General features: G+C 39.7%; 1 protein-coding gene across 2 annotated transcripts in view; it reads right to left on the bottom strand.

Annotated features, from left to right (window-relative positions):
- The window catches only part of LOC128700227 (sodium/hydrogen exchanger 9B2-like), an 87,794-nt gene that overhangs the window by 36,101 nt on the left and 29,762 nt on the right, over window positions 1-21,931 (bottom strand). For both annotated transcript variants that reach the window (XM_070100818.1, XM_070100819.1), the window contains exons 6-8: window positions 20,122-20,297; window positions 7,753-7,931; window positions 3,453-3,536 (exon numbers count right to left, since the gene is read on the bottom strand). In XM_070100818.1, the coding sequence (XP_069956919.1) occupies window positions 3,453-3,536; window positions 7,753-7,931; window positions 20,122-20,297 (439 nt within the window). The remainder of the gene's footprint in view (window positions 1-3,452; window positions 3,537-7,752; window positions 7,932-20,121; window positions 20,298-21,931) is intronic.

Raw genomic sequence — 21,931 nt, 5'->3', positions numbered from 1 at the left:
GCATAGTTATTTGGATTTTAGGTTTCGTATTTTTTTTTTCATTATACAGGGTTAATCGGTATGGGAAAGGGTTAATATGAATTTATGTAGCTATGAAAAAAGAGCCTAGATTTATTGAATTTCTAGTTCCGCTTGCGGTTGCCTCGGCAAGGTCAGACCAAATGATTTCGCGGACCTTGTACGGCCCGCGGGCCGAACGTTCCCCACCCCCTGTTTACAGTATCAAGAACAGAGCTATACTCGTACGGAACCATCTTCCGTATCTGGTCTATTATAAAGCTTCTGAATAGTTTCCAGTGACTGAAGGTCTTCCCCATTTCAACCATCCCGAAAAAAATATAGAAAACTGTTTACCTCTGTAACACCAATATGAAATTAGATGTGTTTGGTCACTGCGCGATCCGAGAAAGGCATCCCTATAATGCGTAGTTGAATCACCCTGAACCTCAGTGCACGCACAAGTAATAATGAAGAGTGACCAGTATCCTGAAATACACCAGCACATTAAGTCTGAAGTAGCTTAGAATTTGGATAATCAGGTCATCAGCGATGAAGGGTGAAAATATACACCAATAACCTGCGTGGTCCAAATCAGACTGAAACGTCATCATAGCTTCTTCCTTCTATGTGCGGGTTATTTATGTATTGTTCCAGTCACGGTATTGTGCCTTTTTGTTCATCAGGGTGAAATTAATCGATTGAAACACTCGAGAATTATGGAAAGGAATCAAGTATTTTTTTTTCGGTTTCAACTTTTTATATAAAAAAAAAAAGGGAAGCTTGGTTTACCTGGAGATTACCTGGAGAGAGTTCCGGGGGTCAACGCCCCCGCGGCCCGGTCTGTGACCAGGCCTCCTTAGGTCAGTGTCCCAGGATGCGACCCACACCAGTCGACTAACACCCAGGTACCCATTTTACTGATGGGGAACATAGACAACAGGTTGAAAGAAACACGTCCAATGTTTCTACTCTGGCTGGGAATCGAACAAAGGCCCTCACCGTGTGAAGCGAGAGCGTTAACCACCAGGCCACCAGAGCCACAGACCAAAAAGTAATCATAATTTTTATCTAAGAATAAACAGCGTTTAAAATTGAAATAACTGATAGTGAAGTAATTAACAAGATTAAGTTTAATCACATTACATCCAGTTTTATTTTACGATGGTCTTGAGGGAACACAGATGTTTTGTGTACAATATGTAGATTTAACCCAGGACAACACAACGTCAAACACTCTGACATATTTCTGATCAGAAGAAACATTCTTCAGTCGTTTCAGAACACAATTTTATTAATGAAACTGCCACATTAAAACTTCCAATATCTAAAATTAAGATGGAGCTTCTTTTGGGAAAACTATAAGTACAAAAATTGAAAGTTGACTAAAAGAGGCAGTCTCCATTTATTGCATAGAATGCAACAAAATTTGTTCCTTCTCACCATAAACCATATAATCATTTCATCATTTTAATTAGATGTCTGTTATTAATGATTTTTATTAATAAAAGAAAAACGCTAAATAAGATCAAATAGTCCCTGTGGAAGGTGTTCAGATTCAACACATTAAAGGGTAGGGATAGTCCAGTTCCTAAGATCAAGAGCCTCCCATTAGGAACAAGGCAAAATACTCCAATGAAGAAAATGATTCTATACCTTTTTAAAATTAAAAGTGAGAAAATGGCCCCAGCAAACCCCATTAACAATATCAACCTTTATTTAGGATAAACGAGAGTTGAAATTTTGAAAATGGTCAAAGGAGGATTTTCAAAATTATCTTTCGGAATCTAATTTCGTGAATGGTCTATATAATACTGAGCGAGAGGAAGTGCACTTGTCAATCATTCCACCAATATTAACTTAGTAATAGTTGACCAAGGTTGAAAGTTGACCAAGGTTGAAAGTTGACCAAGGTTGAAAGTTGACCAAGGTTGAAAGTTGACCAAGGTTGAAAGTTGACCAAGGTTGAAAGTTGACCAAGGTTGAAAGTCTGAAACCGAGCGAGAAGGCATTCTGAAATCATAAACTGTACCAGACTGTGATGGATAAGTGGGTCAACGGGACACCAGCAACAACAGCCTGATTGACCAGGTAAGCGCCATACTAGCCTGGCCCAAGGCTGGGCCTGGGGAGTAGAAAAAACTCTAGAAACTCATCAAAGGCAGATGTTTACCTAACAATGTGCCTGTCAGGCCTTCAGTCTACCACAAGTTAAGGCTTCACTATATATCTGAAAATTAAAAACGAAATGAAAACAGGTTTTCAGTATTTCTCAGTTTTTGCAGTTTTTTTCCTTTGAGAATAGGAATATTAGATTGTGTTTTTTAATTCAGTTTGATAAATATAAAATTTGTGAACTGGTACATAAAAAACCCATATTTAATAAAAAATACTTCCCATTAAGACACACGAACTCGTAAGTGTTTAAAGCAGACTTGAGGCTTAGCTCAAAGTAAAGTCAAAACTTTTTTTTAATAAAGCCTATGAAAAAACTATTCTCCAACAATTGTTCTGACTCTAACGATTCAGAGTTTTTTAATAATTTCATTGAAATTGAAATTTTTATAGTAAAACGGTGTAAACCTGTAGTGTTTTGCTTGATGGAATGAGCTAATATTTTGATGTCGATAATGAACATCGACAATATGTACTGACTGGAATCAGTGATCGCTATTTGTTTAATAAAATCGGCAAAGTGGAGGTTATGGAGCCCAGTAACAAATCTTTGTGGGCTTAAAATTTTATGCTGATAAGAAGAGAGATTTTCCAATTACAACATGGATGCCAACTATTCCAAGTTTTATAAACTAAATTTAGTTCATTGACAGATTTTCCAGCACACTAATTAAATTTAATGGGGTATAATCCGGGCCTGAATAAATGTATTATCCATTAAATTTTGAAGCCATTCAGAAGAGGTTGGCGCATATATTTAACTTGATTTAATGGGAATCAAAATTTCCCACTGTTTTACACGTAAAATTAGCTGTGTTCACCTACACTTGAATTTCAGTCTCCGCCGTCACCGAATTAGGAGGCATCTTGTTTGAACAATTAAAGATACATCGCAAAAGATTTTGAAAGTTAGTGGAGCCATTCCAGGATGCTGGAATGGGTCCTCCAACTTTGGTCATAGAGCACATCACTTATTCCTAGAAGCTTGGCCTAGTTACCGTACACCAGAGTTGAAAATTTGAAAACGATTGGATGAAGTCTACTCTTGTTATGAGCGAAATGCACAAAGTTACAGATGAAGTCAACAATTCTGGCAACAGCTTGAAGATCTTCGTTAATTAGTAATTGTTCCGTGTTCTTGACTGATACGTTGCAGACAAAATATGAATGTAACTAAGTAAGTCGAGTGGAAATTAACAGAATACGGTCAATGGTAACATAAAACAGGAAGGAAGAAGTGTGAAACATGCCATATAAGATACAAACAATGGTACACTTACCTCGGTGCCCAGTTTGCGCCAGCCTAACCCAGCAACGAAGGCTAAAGTCAGTACTAATATTGGTCCAGAACTTTCCAGTTCAGCCTGGGAAAATGAGATTTTTATAATACTAAAACTGATAAAGCCTGTAAAACGATATTGAACTATGGGATACACAAAATTTTCCTAACCAAAATAAATAGCAACAAAAAAGCTTTATGCTTACAGTAACTTTCAATCAGATTTTTGTTATATAACCATTAACCATAGAATATATACTCTAAGAGTTATATTTCTCTCAGCGTATATTATCCTAAGAGTTTACATTAATCCCAGTTTTAGGAATTAAAGTTTTCGTGTCTGGCAGTAAAATGATTATATACATCGTTAATTATATTATATAATCTATTAATTAATTATGAGTTAGATGGACAATCATTCAAGTGTACACCAACTAACAGATAGTAATGGAAGCAGAAAGTCTACCCAGCATACGAATAACTGGGAAGGGCGAAGAATCAGAAAAAAATTAAATACTTTATCGTGATTTTCAGAGGAAACACTTCTAAGTTTGAGTGAAGTGTGTGAAACAAGTGGTAGAGGGCACTTGAGACTAACAAAACTCAGATAGTACGGAAACACAACATGTTGAGGAGTTCATTGGAAGAATTTTGGTTAGGCCACTTTGGTCAGCCTCCTGCGCAAGATGACAAGTGATGTCACATGTTTGGTTGATGGAACATCCTGGCACGTAGATTTACCAAGAGACATCATGGAAAACTATCGCGGTTCTAATGCTACCTCTGCAGTGGGACAGATGGTGTGAAGCTGACGAATATGCGTGTGGTAGGGACAGATTTGTGGACTCGTCTATGAATCTATGGATCCAACTGAGTGCGTGGGGGGCACACCATGTTAGTACTCAAAAAACGCCCACCACCATAATTCGGGCGAGTTTCAACCTATTACGATATTTCATATAGTGGAACGAGAATTCAATGGAGTGGTGATATCTGGTCTCGCTACATGGGTTCACTCCATCCTGCTCAGAGAACATTTCTCCCTACTAATGGATTAGCATTAAATGTCATACTATTATGCAGTTATAAATGAGAGAAAGAAACGTTTGAAAACTCTATCAGCTTTTTTTCAGGATATTCAAATCACATATGATTAGGTTAAGTACTGGACAGTACGAATATTATAATGGTATACAATACTGACAAGTTGATATATAAGATGTATGTTCAACAGTTAGATATCCTTATTCCGAAACGTTTCGCCTACACAGTAGGCTTCTTCAGTAGAGTACAGAGAAAGCAGAATAAGCATTAGAGAGGTGAAGATGATGTAATCAGTCCATCACAGTTGAAATCGTAGTTTTGGGGTGATCATTTCCTCAGCCTGGAGAAGTTTCGCTCCTTAGTCTGGAACAATGTGAAGCTGAAGCAACACTATGGAGTATGGAGACATATGCTGTCAAAGGTGAGGCGCAAATAATCTTGAGAGGCGGAGTCCATGAGCATAAGTAAGAATATAATCATTGAGAGGACAGGTCCCTCTCAGTTCCATCCCTTCTCGCTTGTAACTAGTGGCCACGCAAAGAGGTTATTGAAAATGTTTTCTGTATCAGGATACCGATGTGTTGCAGTGCTCTCACATTGTTCCAGACTGTGGAATAAAACTCTTCTCCAGGCTGAGCGACTGACCACCTCAAAACTACGTCTTCAAGGGTGAGGGACTGATTACATCGTCTTTACATTTCTACTGACTGTGCTGCCTCCTCTGTACTCGAATAAACAAGTCTATTGTGTAGGCAAAAGCGTTAAGAAATAAAGATGCCTAACTGTTGCACATTATCTTACTTATCTACTGGACAGTACACATGACTTTACTTAATGATCGAGCCCCGAAAGTTTTGTGGATTATATTTTGTCCACCTATGATGGAGCCGCTAAAGTAGTTCATGGTAGACGTGGTCTTATAAATAGGTTGTTGAAACACAGAGATCCTCTATCGCATGTGCTGTTAATATGCAGTTAAACGAGGCTACAAGTGTCATGTCGTTGGCCTTTGCCGACGACATAGTTTTACTGATGCAGACCGACACGGGCCTTCCTACCCAGTCGAATTTCTTCACTCAAAATTTACCTGAATACGGGACTAAGAGCCAAATCTGCAAAAATGTGATACCATGAATATGGAAACAGTACCGAGAGAGAATCAGTGGTATGTGAATAATATTAATTAAACAGATAATAAGAGCCCTATTTAATCATTGAAGGTCATGGATATACTAATACGAAATTAAATGTATATCTCTCGTCGTCAGGTAGAGGCAAGCCTTTCCTGGATAAGTTGGAAGAAAAGCTTAATAATTTAGATCGAGCACCTTGAAGCCCCAGCAGGAAATGCCGAGTATATATATTGCATTTTCATATGATTCATGGTATAATCCACATTTTCTGGCTGGGAGAAAGCCACAGAAAGCCAACTTATAAACAGCAGATTAGTTGCTGCGCCATAAAATTTCTAAATATTCTCATTGTGCAAAGTGGATTATTGTGTGAGAGTCTCGACCAGGGTAAAAGACATTATGCATACAAGGCGGGAGGAAGTTAAAGCTTGACAGTAGTGCTTGGTGTCATCATTGGACGGAGGTGACGAACACGAACATTGGATAGCACCACTGGTCCACGACTAGGCTAGGAATGATACAATACTGATGAAAAATGAAGAGTTTATCTATGCCTTTCAAATAAAATAAAACCTCATGGTTATGAAACTGAGAACTATACAAGACGTATTAACTTGACTCACGAAATCGTAATGACACGATTGCATACAAACCATATCACGGGTGGGATAGAACCTGCGATCAGAGACTCTGATCGCAGGTTCTATCCCCGCCCGTGGTATGTTTTTTTTAAGACTAGAAAACGTTGAATGTGTTTGCGTGACCAGGGTGAGACGATAACCAGCGAGTCAAAAGGCACGATCGTGCAATGGAGTCTGTTGCAAATGATATTTATGCAAAGGATGTGAAGTGTTAAAGAAGAGAAGCTTTAAGAACGGTTGATGAGGAACGGGGGCTAGAATTTCTTTACGAACATATATTGAACAAACCCAATATTCTGGATATTAAAGTTGGCAGTGACTCCGGTATCTGAAGTACAATACTCCAATATAAAAGCAAGGTCGATTATTATGACACTGGTCAGAGTAAGAACCGGGTGGTAAGTTGGGCGATGTAACATAGGTACCAGGGTATAAGTCGACTGTTGTGGGTAGAATCCTAATTAATGGTAGTATACCTTAGATAGGGTTGAACTTTAAACTGAACTGAGGCAGGATAACAGCTCTTAGCCTGTAAAATTTATTTGTGTAAACAAAAAAAGCCTTGTTAACTTCCTGTTGATAATTAGAAACAAGACTTCGGTTTCAATACAGTCGTTCAGCGATGATGACTCACGAAATCGTAATAACACAACTTCACTGGCCTGTGCGTTTTAGGACCCCCATGTCAAGGGTTCAAGCCTCACATATTCCGTAATTTGTCCAGCTATGTTATGTTACCTCCCATTTTCCGTGAGATTATTACAGGTGCTGTTATTATCACAGCGTAGAATTGTGTCCTGCTTTATACCGTATACTGAGAAATGCCTTGGGCCTTAATGTGTTAGATATTGTGCTACACGTGGTGTAGACATCAGGTGGAGACATCGGCAGATACATTATAGGCGAGGGGCTGTTGAGCCCAGCTGACTGATATCACAATCAAATTTTGTGGGGGTTTGACGAACCGTCCATTAAACGTCCATGGCTAAGAATAATAATGCCCTCCAGTTACCCCATATACAGTATTTAAGCATCAGGTGTTTATATTTTTCTTGTTTGTTCCTGCAGGAACACTCAGCGCAGGTGGAAAACTTAAAACGTGTGAGCTCTGGTTTTCACAATGAAATTCCCGGATTGTGAAGTTGAGTTTCCTTCCTCACTGAAATTCTGACACGTACAATAAAGTCAGTACACAGAAAGGCAATTACAAATTTACATCTAGTATGATCTGCAGCCTCAGTTTACAAGAATATTTTAATTAAAGGATCATTAGTGAAGAATTATTTTTTTTAATCAGCTATTCCGTTCTCTAAAGAAGTTAACAATGTATTATATTTACATATTTTTCTTCAATTCTTACTTGTATGTGAAGGAACTTTACAGCTTCGTTATATTAATATGTTATGAGCTTCAGTATATCATGACAAAAATCAATGATACCCAGTAATATACATGACAAGATATGAAAGAAATTATTACGTACCCTATGGCTGCCAAAAATGGCCAGGGCGCTCAGGCTGAAGATGATGACAAACTTGTATGTTGATCGATTTGTCTTTTCTTTATAAGGTAAGTACCAACACAATATTGCAAAGACAATGCCACATAAGATACCTAGAACCATCCCAGTAGGACCTTCAAGTATTGTCCAGATCAAAGCACCTGCAAAAAATACATAAGCATTATCTTAACTATGACTCGCTAGTATTGTCAATTATGTAAAATAAAAATATTCACCTTATTCAAATCTAAAATTATTCTGTATGATTTATTAATGATACATGTATGACCGAAACGTTGTAAGTTTCAGTCTCCTACTGCAAGTGTTGTTAGATTTGTAAAATTATTCTGTATATTCCATTCATCAATTTATCTGGTCACTTGACATAATGATCCATGAACTAAAATTACAAGAAACTAAAATTGTAAAAAAAAAAATCACAGACAATGAACAAAAAAAAAAATACCAACTTTATTAAGTATCCCTGAGACGAAACCTTCAGGTACTTACCTCAATTATTTTTTCACACTTCAACCTTTTTATTGTCTTTCAGTCAAACTCGAGAACCTTTTATCCTATCCGATTAAAATTTTTCAACTCTTCTGGATGAAGTTAAATGTTAAAATATGAGGGGAAAACAATTGTTAAAATATGAGGGGAAACAATTGCTCCACAAGTTGCAGATGTAAGAAATTTTGGCCATTTTTTACTATGGATTTTTTGTGCAACTTCACTCGATATAATTTGAATACGCATAAGAAGAACATTTCTGAATTTGATGATAATCTGCGTGACAGTGTCTGGTAGATGCTTTACTTGAGTCTTAACATTTGACACAGAAACATTGGAAAAAATGTTCAGAGAAAGAGAAATGTGTCTGACAAAGCAATGGATGCTTGCTTTCGATACTTACAAATAGCTATTGAGTTCTACCGAGTAACATCGTGTCGGTATTGTATACCATTCGTGTACAACCTGTCAGACACTGCAACATCATGGTATCTTGGTTCTGAGGGTATCTCCACAACCTCCGTCACTAGTACTAACCAGTCGCTCGGGTATGATCTACTCCCACTGAGGAAATCCGCCTGCCAATGACAATGCCTTCGTTTGTTGCCCGTCCCTGACCACCTGACGCCAGTATATAAGCGACAGCCTTCTTGCCTCTGCTCCAGATTCTTCATGACTACGGTGCTCTTCACTTCAAGGCTGAGGGAATGATTACCCCATCTATTGTACATAGTTCTATTTTCCAATTATGTCCTTGAATTTATGTTGATAAAGACACTGGAGGGCGAAACGTTTACAATAAAGATACCCAGATATTGCACATGTGTCTAATTTTCATCAAGTAACTTGGTAAATTATAAGGAAACGAATATTACTGATGCATGTAAGGGGGTTAACTCATGTTGTTCCGAAAATATGCTGAACACACTGAGCCAATAAGGAATACTACAAAGTCGTTAACTTCACTGATGTTTACCACTGCTCTGGACTGTTTTAGATCCTTACGTTTTATGCAAAGAGGAAAGCATTTAAGATACTTGATTCCTTGGAGGGTCGCTTGAGGCTCACTATAAACTCGCAAAATCTGTCTGGTTTGAATCCGATTCCTGCATAAAACTATTCCAAAATAATTTATTTATTTTTTAATTACAAATGACCACAGGTTTTGAGGCCAATTAGGCAGCTTCAAATTGTGCTAAATCCACACATGAACTCATGTGAAGGACACCAGGATACCTTTAAAATGGAAAGAGGGAGACATTGAAGATGTTAACCTGCCTTTGGGTGATTACAGTGATCTTTCAATCCATGAATCAACTATGCATTTGTTTGCTTCCGTAGTCCTCAAGTTTCCCAAAATTACTGGAAAGGTTTGTTACAAATGCCGAAAATTAATGAACCCCGTATTAGACATCACAGACAGGGGATACATACTGGTATAGTGATTGTCGTGATGAATGGTTTGAAAATCCGACAAGTGATTGTCGCCATATTGTTTTCATCCTCTGAAATTTCCGTGTGTTAACTTGTGAATACTACTGATGGTCAACTTCAGACTTTAAACAACGGTGTATTGTATACTGAGCAAATCTTGGAGTGTAACTAGGCTATGAAGGGTGTGATGAATGGTTTAAAAAACCGACAAGTTGAAGATTGAGACACTTATGCAACATATGGGAATCTTTATTCAGGAAACGTTTCGCCACACAGTGGCTTCATCAGTCCAATACAAAGTAGAAAGGCGTGAGGAGAGGAGTAGTTTGAGGTAATCAGTCCCTCAGCCTGGAGTCGATGTGTTCAGTTCATCAATCTTGTAGAATGTACAGCATAGGGCCGTAGACCATTCATCACAACTGTCAGACACTGCAGCATCATGGGATCTTGTTACAAAGAATTCTTCAACACTTGTCCAACCTTTGGACGAAGACCTACTTCGACTAGTGGATGGTACCACTATGACCCCGCCTCCGCCTGCTTCACCTCACCTCACTACAGTATATAAGCCACGTCTACGGCCCTATGCTGTACATTCTACAAGATTGATGGACTGAACACATCGACTCCAGGCTGAGGGACTGATTACCTCAAACTCCTCCTCTCCTTAAGCCTTTCTACTTTGTATTGGACTGATGAAGCCACTGTGTGGCGAAACGTTTCCTGAATAAAGATTCCCATATGTTGCATAAGTGTCTCAACCTTCAGGCTATGAAGGGGATGATTTTCAAATTTTATGCAATGCCCTGTATTGCACAAAATTTGCAATAACCTGTGAAGGTTGTTTTTGACTGGCTTCAAACTTTTAACACTACTGTAGCATAAATTTCAAAATAATAAACAACAAGGTTCCCAAAAAGTCATTTAGCAAGAAGTCATTTAAAATTAATTACTTTTTTAAATTGTCTCTTATACGTTTAAAGATATATATTTTTTCATTTATGTTAATATAAAAATTAATGATTTTGTACCAAAAGAACCTTAGGAAACTTACCTAACCTTATTATAACAAGCGCAATATAATTTAGCGTAATCCAACTAATTATATTTTATATAAGTTTACGATAATTTAACAAACACAATGAAATATATATTTTTCGTTCGATTCAAATTGATTATTGTGAAATTATGGCATACACAAATTTTTGTTTGCCCTAGTTGCCAAGAAGTGCTTTGCTATATATTGGGCACGACATACATACATATATATATATATATATATATATATATATATATATATATATATATATATATAATGTCGTGCCGAATAGGCAGAACTTGCGATCTTGGCTTAAATAGCAACGCTCATCTTGCCATATAGGACAAGTGAAATTTTGTGTTTGCAATAATTTCGCCAAAATCATTCTGAACCTAACGAAAAAAAATATATTTCACTGTGTTTGTTTAGTATTAAATTATTGTAAACAAATCTAAAATATATTTAGTTCGGTTAGGCTAAAATAAATTGTTCTTGTTATAATAAGGTTAGGTAAGTTTTCTAAGATTCTTTTGGAGCAAAATTAAAAATTTTTACATTAAAATTAATGAAAAAAATATATCTTTAAACGTATAAGAGAAAATTTTAGAAAGGACTTAATTTCAAATGAGTTCTTGCTAATTGACCAGTTTTACCTATTCGGCACGACATATATATATATATTCGTACCGAATACGTAAAACTTGCTATTTTGGCTTAAATAGCAACGCTCGTCTTGCCAAATAAGGCAGAATTCGGCAGAGCGAAAATTTGTGTATGCAATAATTTCGCAAAAGTCATTCTGAACCTCACTAAAATAAAATTATTTCGTTGTGTTTGTTTATTATTAAATTATCGTAAACTTATTTAACATATTAGTTGGATTAGGCTAAATTAAATTGCGCTTGTTATAATGTTAGGTAAATTTTCTAAGGTTCCTCTGGTGCAAAATTATTAATTTTTACATTGACATAAATGAAAAAATATGTATCTTCAAACGTATAAGAGAAAATTTTAGAAAGGACTTAATTTCAAATGAGTTCTTGCTAATTGACCAGTTTTACCTATACGGCACAACTCTCTCTCTCTCTCTCTCTCTCTCTCTCTCTCTCTCTCACACACACACACACACACACACACACACACACACACACACACACACACACACACACACACACACACACTGACGTGTATAGTATGCAAAGTCTTGGAAAAGATTATCAGGAGGAGAGTGGTGGAGCACCTGTAGCGGAACAAGATTAAAAACGACAGCCAGCACGGATTCATGGAAGGCAAATCCTGTGTCACAAACTTGCTAGAGTTTTATGACAAGGTAACTGAAGTAAGAAATGAGAAAGAGGGGTGGGCTGACTGCACTTTCTTGGACTGCAAGAAGGCCTTCGACACAGTTCCTCCCAAGGGATTAATACAGAAGCCAGAGTACCAGGCACGTATAACAGGAAGGGCACTGCAATGGATCAAAGAATACCTAACAGGGAGACAACAGCGAGTCATGGTCCGTGATGAGGTATCACAGTGGGCGCCGGTGACTAGCGGGGTCCCACAGGGGTCACTCCTGGGACCAGTGCTCTTCTTGGTATATGTGAACGACATGACGGAAAAAATAGACTCAGAAGTGTCAATGTTTGCAGATGACGTGAAGTTAATGAGGAGAATTAAATCAGACGAGGACCAGATAGGTCTGCAAAGAGACCTGGACAGGCTGGATGCGTGGTCCAGAAACTGGCTCCTAGAATTTAACGCCGCCAAATTTAAAGTCATGAAGATCGGACGAGGGCAAAGAAGACCGCAGACAGAGTATAGGCTAGGAGGCCAAAGGCTGCAAACCTCATTCAAGGAGAAAGACCTAGGAGTGAGTATAATATCGAGTACATCGCCAGAAGCACACATTAACCAGATAACTTTTGCGGCATATGGGTGTTTGGCAAACCTGAGAATAGCGTTCCGGTACCTCAGTAAGGAATCGTTCAAGACTTTATACACTGTGTATGTCAGGCCCATACTGGAGTACGCAGCACCAGTTTGGAACCCACACCTGGTTAAACACGTCAAGAAATTAGAGAAAGTGCAAAGCTTTGCAACAAGGCTAGTTCCAGAGCTAAGGGGAATGTCCTATGAAGAAAGGTTAAGGGAAATAGGTGTGACACCACTGGAGGACAGGAGGGTCAGGGGAGACATGATAACGACATACAAAATACTGCGTGGAATAGACAAGGTAGACAGAGACAGGATGTTCCAGAGATGGGACACAGAAACAAGGGGTCACAATTGGAATCTGAAGACTCAGATGAGTCAAAGGGATGTTTGGGAGTATTTCTTCAGTCATAGAGTAGTTAGGAAGTGGAATAGTCTGGCAAGTGATGTAGTGGAGGCAGGAACTATACATAGTTTTAAGACGAGGTATGATAAAGCTCATGGAGCAGGGGGAGAGAGAGAACCTAGTAGCGGTCAGTGAAGAGGAGGGGCCAGGAGCTGAGTCTCGACCCCTGCAACCACAATTAGGTGAGAACGAACACACACACACACACACACACACACACATATATATATATATATATATATATATATATATATATATATATATATATATATATATATATATATATATATATATATATGTGTGTGTGTGTGTATCGAAATGCCAGTCTGCCAAATTATATTTTACTACAATTATTTTTTACGGAATTTTCAGGGGTTAAAATAATATACATTTTTGAAAAGAAATTTGAAAAAAAATAGAACTTTTTATGGCATTTTAAATGTTGATTTCATAATTTCCGCCATTGAAAAATAATAAAAATTACTTATTTATTTAATGTAAAGCATAAGTTCATTTGATATTTTTTCTCGTTGTGATTATGATTTTTTAAGTGACGATGATGAGTTTCAGAATCATTAAGTTAATTACTGATCATAAGAGAATCGTCGTTATATTTTGTTATTTGTGTATCATTGATCATTACAGAGTGTAGTGAGTGTCCTGGCAAGGTTGTCGTGTTCTGAGTGTAGTGAGTGTCCTGGCAAGGTTGTCATGTTCTGAGTGTAGTGAGTGTCTTGGCAAGGTTGTCATGTTCTGAGTGTAGTGAGTGTCTTGGCAAGGTTGTCATGTTCTGAGTGTAGTGAGTGTCTTGGCAAGGTTGTCATGTTCTGAGTGTAGTGAGTGTCTTGGCAAGGTTGTCATGTTCTGAGTGTAGTGAGTGTCTTGGCAAGGTTGTCGTGTTCTGAGTGTCTTGGCAAGGTTGTCGTGTTCTGAGTGTCTTGGCAAGGTTGTCGTGTTCTGAGTGTCTTGGCAAGGTTGTCATGTTGTGAGTGTCTTGGCAAGGTTGTCGTGTTCTGAGTGTCTTGGCAAGGTTGTCGTGTTCTGAGTGTCTTGGCAAGGTTGTCATGTTGTGAGTGTCTTGGCAAGGTTGTCATGTTCTGAGTGTCTTGGCAAGGTTGTCGTGTTCTGAGTGTCTTGGCAAGGTTGTCGTGTTCTGAGTGTAGTGAGTGTCCTGGCAAGGTTGTCATGTTCTGAGTGTCTTGGCAAGGTTGTCATGTTCTGAGTGTCTTGGCAAGGTTGTCGTGTTCTGAGTGTCCTGGCAAGGTTGTCATGTTCTGAGTGTCTTGGCAAGGTTGTCGTGTTCTGAGTGTCTTGGCAAGGTTGTCATGTTCTGAGTGTCTTGGCAAGGTTGTCGTGTTCTGAGTGTAGTGAGTGTCCTGGCAAGGTTGTCATGTTCTGAGTGTCTTGGCAAGGTTGTCATGTGAGTGTCTTGGCAAGGTTGTCATGGTCTGAGTGTCTTGGCAAGGTTGTCATGTTCTGAGTGTCTTGGCAAGGTTGTCATGTTCTGAGTGTCTTGGCAAGGTTGTCATGTCATGTTCTGAGTGTCTTGGCCAGGTTGTCGTGTTCTGAGTGTCCTGGCAAGGTTGTCATGTTCTGAGTGTCTTGGCAAGGTTGTCATGTTGTGAGTGTCTTGGCAAGGTTGTCATGTTCTGAGTGTCTTGGCAAGGTTGTCGTGTTCTGAGTGTCTTGGCAAGGTTGTCATGTTGTGAGTGTCTTGGCAAGGTTGTCATGTTGTGAGTGTCTTGGCAAGGTTTACATGTTCAGAGTGTCTTGAAGGTTGTCGTGTTCTGAGTGTCTTGGTAAGGTTGTCATGTTCTGAGTGTCTTGGCAAGGTTGTCATGTTCTGAGTGTCTTGGCAAGGTTGTCATGCTCTGAGTGTCTTGGCAAGGTTGTCATGATCTGAGTGTCTTGGCAAGGTTGTCATGTTCTGAGTGTCTTGGCAAGGTTGTCATGCTCTGAGTGTCTTGGCAAGGTTGTCATGCTCTGAGTGTCTTGGCAAGGTTGTCATGCTCTGAGTGTCTTGGCAAGGTTGTCATGCTCTGAGTGTCTTGGCAAGGTTGTCATGTTCTGAGTGTCTTGGCAAGGTTGTCATGTTCTGAGTGTCTTGGCAAGGTTGTCATGTTCTGAGTGTCTTGGCAAGGTTGTCATGCTCTGAGTGTCTTGGCAAGGTTGTCATGTTCTGAGTGTCTTGGCAAGGTTGTCATGTTCTGAGTGTCTTGGCGAGGTGTCGTGTTCTGAGTGTCTTGGCAAGGTTATCATGTTCTGAGTGTCTTGGCAAGGTTGTCATGTTCTGAGTGTCTTGGCAAGGTTGTCGTGTTCTGAGTGTCTTGGCAAGGTTATCATGTTCTGAGTGTCTTGGCAAGGTTATCATGTTCTGAGTGTCTTGGCAAGGTTATCATGTTCTGAGTGTCTTGGCAAGGTTGTCATGTTCTGAGTGTCTTGGCAAGGTTATCATGTTCTGAGTGTCTTGGCAAGGTTGTCATGTTCTGAGTGTCTTGGCAAGGTTGTCATGTTCTGAGTGTCTTGGCAAGGTTGTCATGTTCTGAGTGTCTTGGCAAGGTTGTCATGTTCTGAGTGTCTTGGCAAGGTTGTCATGTTCTGAGTGTCTTGGCAAGGTTGTCGTGTTCTGAGTGTCTTGGCAAGGTTGTCGTGTTCTGAGTGTCTTGGCAAGGTTGTCATGTTCTGAGTGTCTTGGCAAGGTTGTCATGTTCTGAGTGTCTTGGCAAGGTTGTCATGTTCTGAGTGTCTTGGCAAGGTTGTCGTGTTCTGAGTGTCTTGGCAAGGTTGTCGTGTTCTGAGTGTCTTGGCAAGGTTGTCGTGTTCTGAGTGTCTTGGCAAGGTTGTCATGTTCTGAGTGTCTTGGCAAGGTTGTCATGTTCTGAGTGTCTTGGCAAGGTTGTCATGTTCTGAGTGTCTTGGCAAGGTTGTCATGTTCTGAGTGTCTTGGCAAGGTTGTCGTGTTCTGAGTGTCTTGGCAAGGTTGTCATGTTCTGAGTGTCTTGGCAAGGTTGCCATGTTCTGAGTGTCTTGGCAAGGTTGCCATGTTCTGAGTGTCTTTGCAAGGTTGTCGTGTTCTGAGTGTCTTTGCAAGGTTGTCGTGTTCTGAGTGTCTTGGCAAGGTTGTCGTGTTCTGAGTGTCTTGGCAAGGTTGTCGTGTTCTGAGTGTCTTGGCAAGGTTGTCGTGTTCTGAGTGTCTTGGCAAGGTTGTCGTGTTCTGAGTGTCTTGGCAAGGTTGTCGTGTTCTGAGTGTCTTGGCAAGGTTGTCGTGTTCTGAGTGTCTTGGCAAGGTTGTCATGTTCTGAGTGTCTTGGCAAGGTTGTCGTGTTCTGAGTGTCTTGGCAAGGTTGTCGTGTTCTGAGTGTCTTGGCAAGGTTGTCATGTTCTGAGTGTCTTGGCAAGGTTGTCATGTTCTGAGTGTCTTGGCAAGGTTGTCGTGTTCTGAGTGTCTTGGCAAGGTTGTCCTGAGTGTCTTGGCAAGGTTGTCATGTTCTGAGTGTCTTGGCAAGGTTGTCGTGTTCTGAGTGTTTGGCTAGGTGGTCGTGTTCTGAGTGTCTTGGCAAGGTTGTCGTGTTCTGAGTGTCTTGGCAAGGTTGTCGTGTTCTGAGTGTCTTGGCAAGGTTGTCGTGTTCTGAGTGTCTTGGCAAGGTTGTCGTGTTCTGAGTGTCTTGGCAAGGTTGTCGTGTTCTGAGTGTCTTGGCAAGGTTGCCATGTTCTGAGTGTCTTGGCAAGGTTGCCATGTTCTGAGTGTCTTTGCAAGGTTGTCGTGTTCTGAGTGTCTTGGCTGAGTGTCTTGGCAAGGTTGCCGTGTTCTGAGTGTCTTGGCAAGGTTGCCGTGTTCTGAGTGTCTTGGCAAGGTTGTCGTGTTCTGAGTGTCTTGGCAAGGTTGTCATGTTCTGAGTGTCTTGGCAAGGTTGCCGTGTTCTGAGTGTCTTGGCAAGGTTGCCGTGTTCTGTCTTGGCAAGGTTGCCGTGTTCTGAGTGTCTTGGCAAGGTTGCCGTGTTCTGAGTGTCTTGGCAAGGTTGCCGTGTTCTGAGTGTCTTGGCAAGGTTGCCATGTTCTGAGTGTCTTGGCAAGGTTGCCATGTTCTGAGTGTCTTTGCAAGGTTGCCATGTTCTGAGTGTCTTGGCAAGGTTGCCATGTTCTGAGTGTCTTGGCAAGGTTGCCATGTTCTGAGTGTCTTGGCAAGGTTGCCATGTTCTGAGTGTCTTGGCAAGGTTGCCATGTTCTGAGTGTCTTGGCAAGGTTGCCATGTTCTGAGCGTCTTGGCAAGGTTGCCATGTTGTGAGTGTCTTGGCAAGGTTGTCATGTTCTGATTGGGTTACAACAATAATGTTTTCAGTGTTGGATCCTGTTGAGTGCAGTATCTGTTTCTCTCAAAGGTGTTGAGCTACGTCTCTCGGGTCTTTTTTGAAGGTGTTAAGCTAGAGGTGATAGACGCATTGTGTTGAGCTCAATCGCCTGAGACCTCTTGATGGTGTTGATCTCCAGCTCCAGGGTAGTGTACCATACTTTGAATGTTTCGTGATAGTCCTTTTTTTACAAAGACTTTATTTTACAAAGTGAGTGGTGTTTATGTTAGTCTACTAACTTAGTTTGCTAACCTAGTGTTAACTTAGTGTGCTAAATTAGTGTGCTAACTTGAGAATGACTCATTTGATCAACTTGTCTTTGAACACTTATTCAGTTAAATAGTTTTTTAAATAAGGGAAGAGTTGCAAACTTTAATTTCATTGCCATGACTGGCAGATAAAAGCCCTGTACCAAGATAATATATACAAAGATCATTAATTAATAATAATTATATAATTTTGTAAAACTCTTGGGAGGCTTTTTTTTCAAAAAAATTCATACATTTCAAAAAAAAATCATACATTTTTTCATATTTTTTTTTTTTTCAAAAACTTTCATACATTGTTTTAGAAGAAACATAGTTAATTTATGAAAAATATGCCTCAGCATTTTATTTGTAAAACCTGGCACCAATAAACTTTAGTTACGATCTTCTCTTTATTTTAAGGATATATCAGTGTCGAAAGTTTGAAGTTGATCAGAAGAGGCTTTGTGAAGTTACTACATGGAAGACAAGTCTGTACATACCAATGGTTGCACGAACCATTGCTTTGCTACAATAGAACAGCACTGAAATTTTGAAGGCTGTTGGATGAGAGATTTCAGGTTGTATACAAAACACTCTTGGGAGGTAAATTAAAAAAAAATCAGGCTACAACTTTAAGGTTGCCCTTCAGTGATACCTAAACCTTCATCAAGTTTCATGGCACGACTTCCGAGTACGGTGCGAGTCGTTTTACCAATAATAACTTAATTATTAACTAAGTCTGCATGTAATGGACAGCAACTGTGTTAATATACTGGGTAAATTAGGGATTAGCAATATTCCATTATATTTATTGCTAAATTTTCATGTTTTATAGGGCAGCAAAATTCTGAGAAAATAAAAAAAAATAAGTCTACTGTGTGATTAAAGGTAAAGTAATAATGCTGCATGTAACTTCTTAACCACCACTATGTTAGGGTTAATAAGGCTGCATGTAACTTCTTAACCACCACTATGTTAGGGTTAATAAGGCTGCATGTAACTTCTTAACCACCACTATGTTAGGGTTAATAAGGCTGCGTGTAACTTCTTCACCACCACTATGTTAGGGTTAATAAGGCTGCGTGTAACTTCTTAACCACCACTATGTTAGGGTTAATAAGGCTGCATGTAACTTCTTAACCACCACTATGTTAAGGTTAATAAGGTTGCATGTAACTTGTTCACCACCACTATGTTAAGGTTAATAAGGCTGCATGTAACTTCTTCACCACCACTGTGTTAAGGTTAATAAGGCTGCAAGTAACTTCTTCACCACCACTATGTTAAGGTTAATAAGGCTGCATGTAACTTCTTAACCACCACTATGTTAGGGTTAATAAGGCTGCATGTAACTTCTTAACCACCACTATGTTAGGGTTAATAAGGCTGCATGTAACTTCTTAACCACCACTATGTTAGGGTTAATAAGGCTGCATGTAACTTCTTAACCACCACTATGTTAGGGTTAATAAGGCTGCATGTAACTTCTTAACCACCACTGTGTTAAGGTTAATAAGGTTGCATGTAACTTCTTCACCACCACTGTGTTAAGGTTAATAAGGCTGCATGTAACTTCTTCACCACCACTGTGTTAAGGTTAATAAGGCTGCATGTAACTTCTTCACCACCACTGTGTTAAGGTTAATAAGGTTGGATGTAACTTCTTCACCACCACTATGTTAAGGTTAATAAGGCTGCATGTAACTTCTTCACCACCACTGTGTTAGGGTTAATAAGGCTGCATGTAACTTCTTAACCACCACTATGTTAGGGTTAATAAGGCTGCATGCAACTTCTTAACCACCACTATGTTAGGGTTAATAAGGCTGCATGTAACTTCTTAACCACCACTATGTTAGGGTTAATAAGGCTGCATGTAACTTCTTAACCACCACTATGTTAGGGTTAATAAGGCTGCATGTAACTTCTTAACCACCACTATGTTAGGGTTAATAAGGCTGCATGCAACTTCTTAACCACCACTATGTTAGGGTTAATAAGGCTGCATGTAACTTCTTAACCACCACTATGTTAGGGTTAATAAGGCTGCATGCAACTTCTTAACCACCACAATGTTAGGGTTAATAAGGCTGCATGTAACTTCTTAACCACCACTATGTTAGAATATATATTCATCACTAATATATTCTCATTGCGAGTACACAATGATTTTAACTCTTCTGCGTATATCATCTGCTAGCAAGAATACTATATATTTGCACAAAGAATTAAATAACAATAAGTTTCTGTATATACATCGGGACACATCTTTTGATGTATATACATAATCAATTTGTAACTTTAAAATGTAGGAATATGTATTTTAAGGACTATAAACAGAAAAATCAACACTTTTATATAATAAGAAGTTAAATCCGAATGCGTAAGTCACAAGGCGTTACAACATTGTTAAAATTAGGATAAAACACTAACCTTTAGCAAATGTTAATCCCAGCATGATGCTAAAGCCAGTGATAGCCAAGACGTCATCAATGCTGGCAGCTGCGATGACCAGTGTTGGAATACCTTGGTCCACCCCATAACCTTCTTCACTTAATCTTAATAAACTTGGCACCACCACTGCTGGTGATACTGCAGCAACAACGAACCTGCAAGACACATGTCGCTGCTAGATAATAAATCCATGAGAAGAAACCTACACAAACAAAATAATTTGAAAATATTATGTATAAGAATATCTCCCAATAATCTTCAAATATGATTCAATATAGAATTATTACAGTGGTATAGGTTGATTGTACGCGTACTGTCTGTCAGTACAGGTTGTGGTCGTGTTGTGTGTCAGTACAGGTTGCGGTCATGTGTGTCAGTACAGGTTGTGGTCGTGTTGTGTGTCAGTATAGATTGTGGTCGAGTTGTGTGTCAGTACAGGTTGTGGTCGTGTTGCGTGTCAGTACATGTTGTGGTCGTGTGTGTCAGTACAGGTTGTGGTCATGTGTGTCAGTACAGGTTATGGTCGTGTTTTGTGCCAGTACAGGTTGTGGTCGTGTTTTGTGCCAGTACAGGCTGTGGTCGTGTTCTGTCAGTACAGGTTGCGGTCGTGTTCTGTGTCAGTGCAGGTTGTGGTCGTGTTGTGCGTGTGAGTACATGCTGTGGTCGTGTTCTGTGTGAGTACAGGTTGTGGTCGTGTTGTGTCAGTACAGGTTGTGGTCGTGTTGCGAGTACAGGTTGTGGTCGTGTTGTGTGTCAGTACAGGTTATGGTCGTGTTGTGTCAGTACAGTTTGTGGTCGTGTTGTGTGTCAGTACAGGTTATGGTCGTGTTGTGTCAGTACAGGTTGTGGTCGTGTTGTCAGTACAGGTTGTGGTCGTGTTGTCAGTACAGGTTGTGATCGTGTTGTCAGTACAGGTTATGGTCGTGTTGTGTGTCAGTACAGGTTATGGTCGTGTTGTCAGTACAGGTTATGGTCGTGTTGTCAGTACAGGTTGTGGTCGTGTTGCGTGTCAGTACAGGTTGTGATCGTGTTGTGTGTCAGTACAGGTTGTGACCGTGTTGTGTGTCAGTACAGGTTGTGACCGTGTTGTGTGTCAGTACAGGTTGTGATCGTGTTGTGTGTCAGTACAGGTTGTGATCGTGTTGTGTGTCAGTACAGGTTGTGGTCGTGTTGTCAGTACAGGTTATGGTCGTGTTGTCAGTACAGGTTATGGTCGTGTTGTGTGTCAGTACAGGTTATGGTCGTGTTGTGTGTCAGTACAGGTTACAGTCGTGTTGTGTGTCAGTACAGGTTGTGGTCGTGAAAACTGTTACGTAAATATTAATTTGCTTGATAAATTAGACACATGTGCAACTCTTGGGTATCTTTATTGAGGAAACGTTTCGCCACACAATGGCTTCATCAGTCCATACAAAGGAGAAGCTTGAAGAACAGGAGGAGAATGAGGTAATCAGTCCCTCAACCTTGAGTCGATGTGGTCAGTCCATCAATCTTGAATAGAATACAGCATATGAGCGGAGAAGTGGCTTATATACCGTAGGCAGGAGAGGTGCAGCAGTCGTAGGTGGTGTCACATTTGTTCTGTCAGACACTGCAACTTCTTGGTATCTTAATACTCGGGAAATCTTCGCTTGCCTAACCCTTGGGCACGACCTACTTCCACATGGACAAATGTGACACCACCTACGACTGCTGCACCTCTCCTGCCTACGGTATATAAGCCACTTCTCCGCTCATATGCTGTATTCTATTCAAGATTGATGGACTGACCACATCGACTCAAGGTTGA

This window comes from Cherax quadricarinatus, chromosome 74, assembly GCF_038502225.1.
Source record: "Cherax quadricarinatus isolate ZL_2023a chromosome 74, ASM3850222v1, whole genome shotgun sequence".
Taxonomy (NCBI): domain Eukaryota; kingdom Metazoa; phylum Arthropoda; class Malacostraca; order Decapoda; family Parastacidae; genus Cherax; species Cherax quadricarinatus.
Note: the sequence above shows the minus strand (reverse complement) of the source record. Positions and strands in the feature narration are given on the sequence as shown.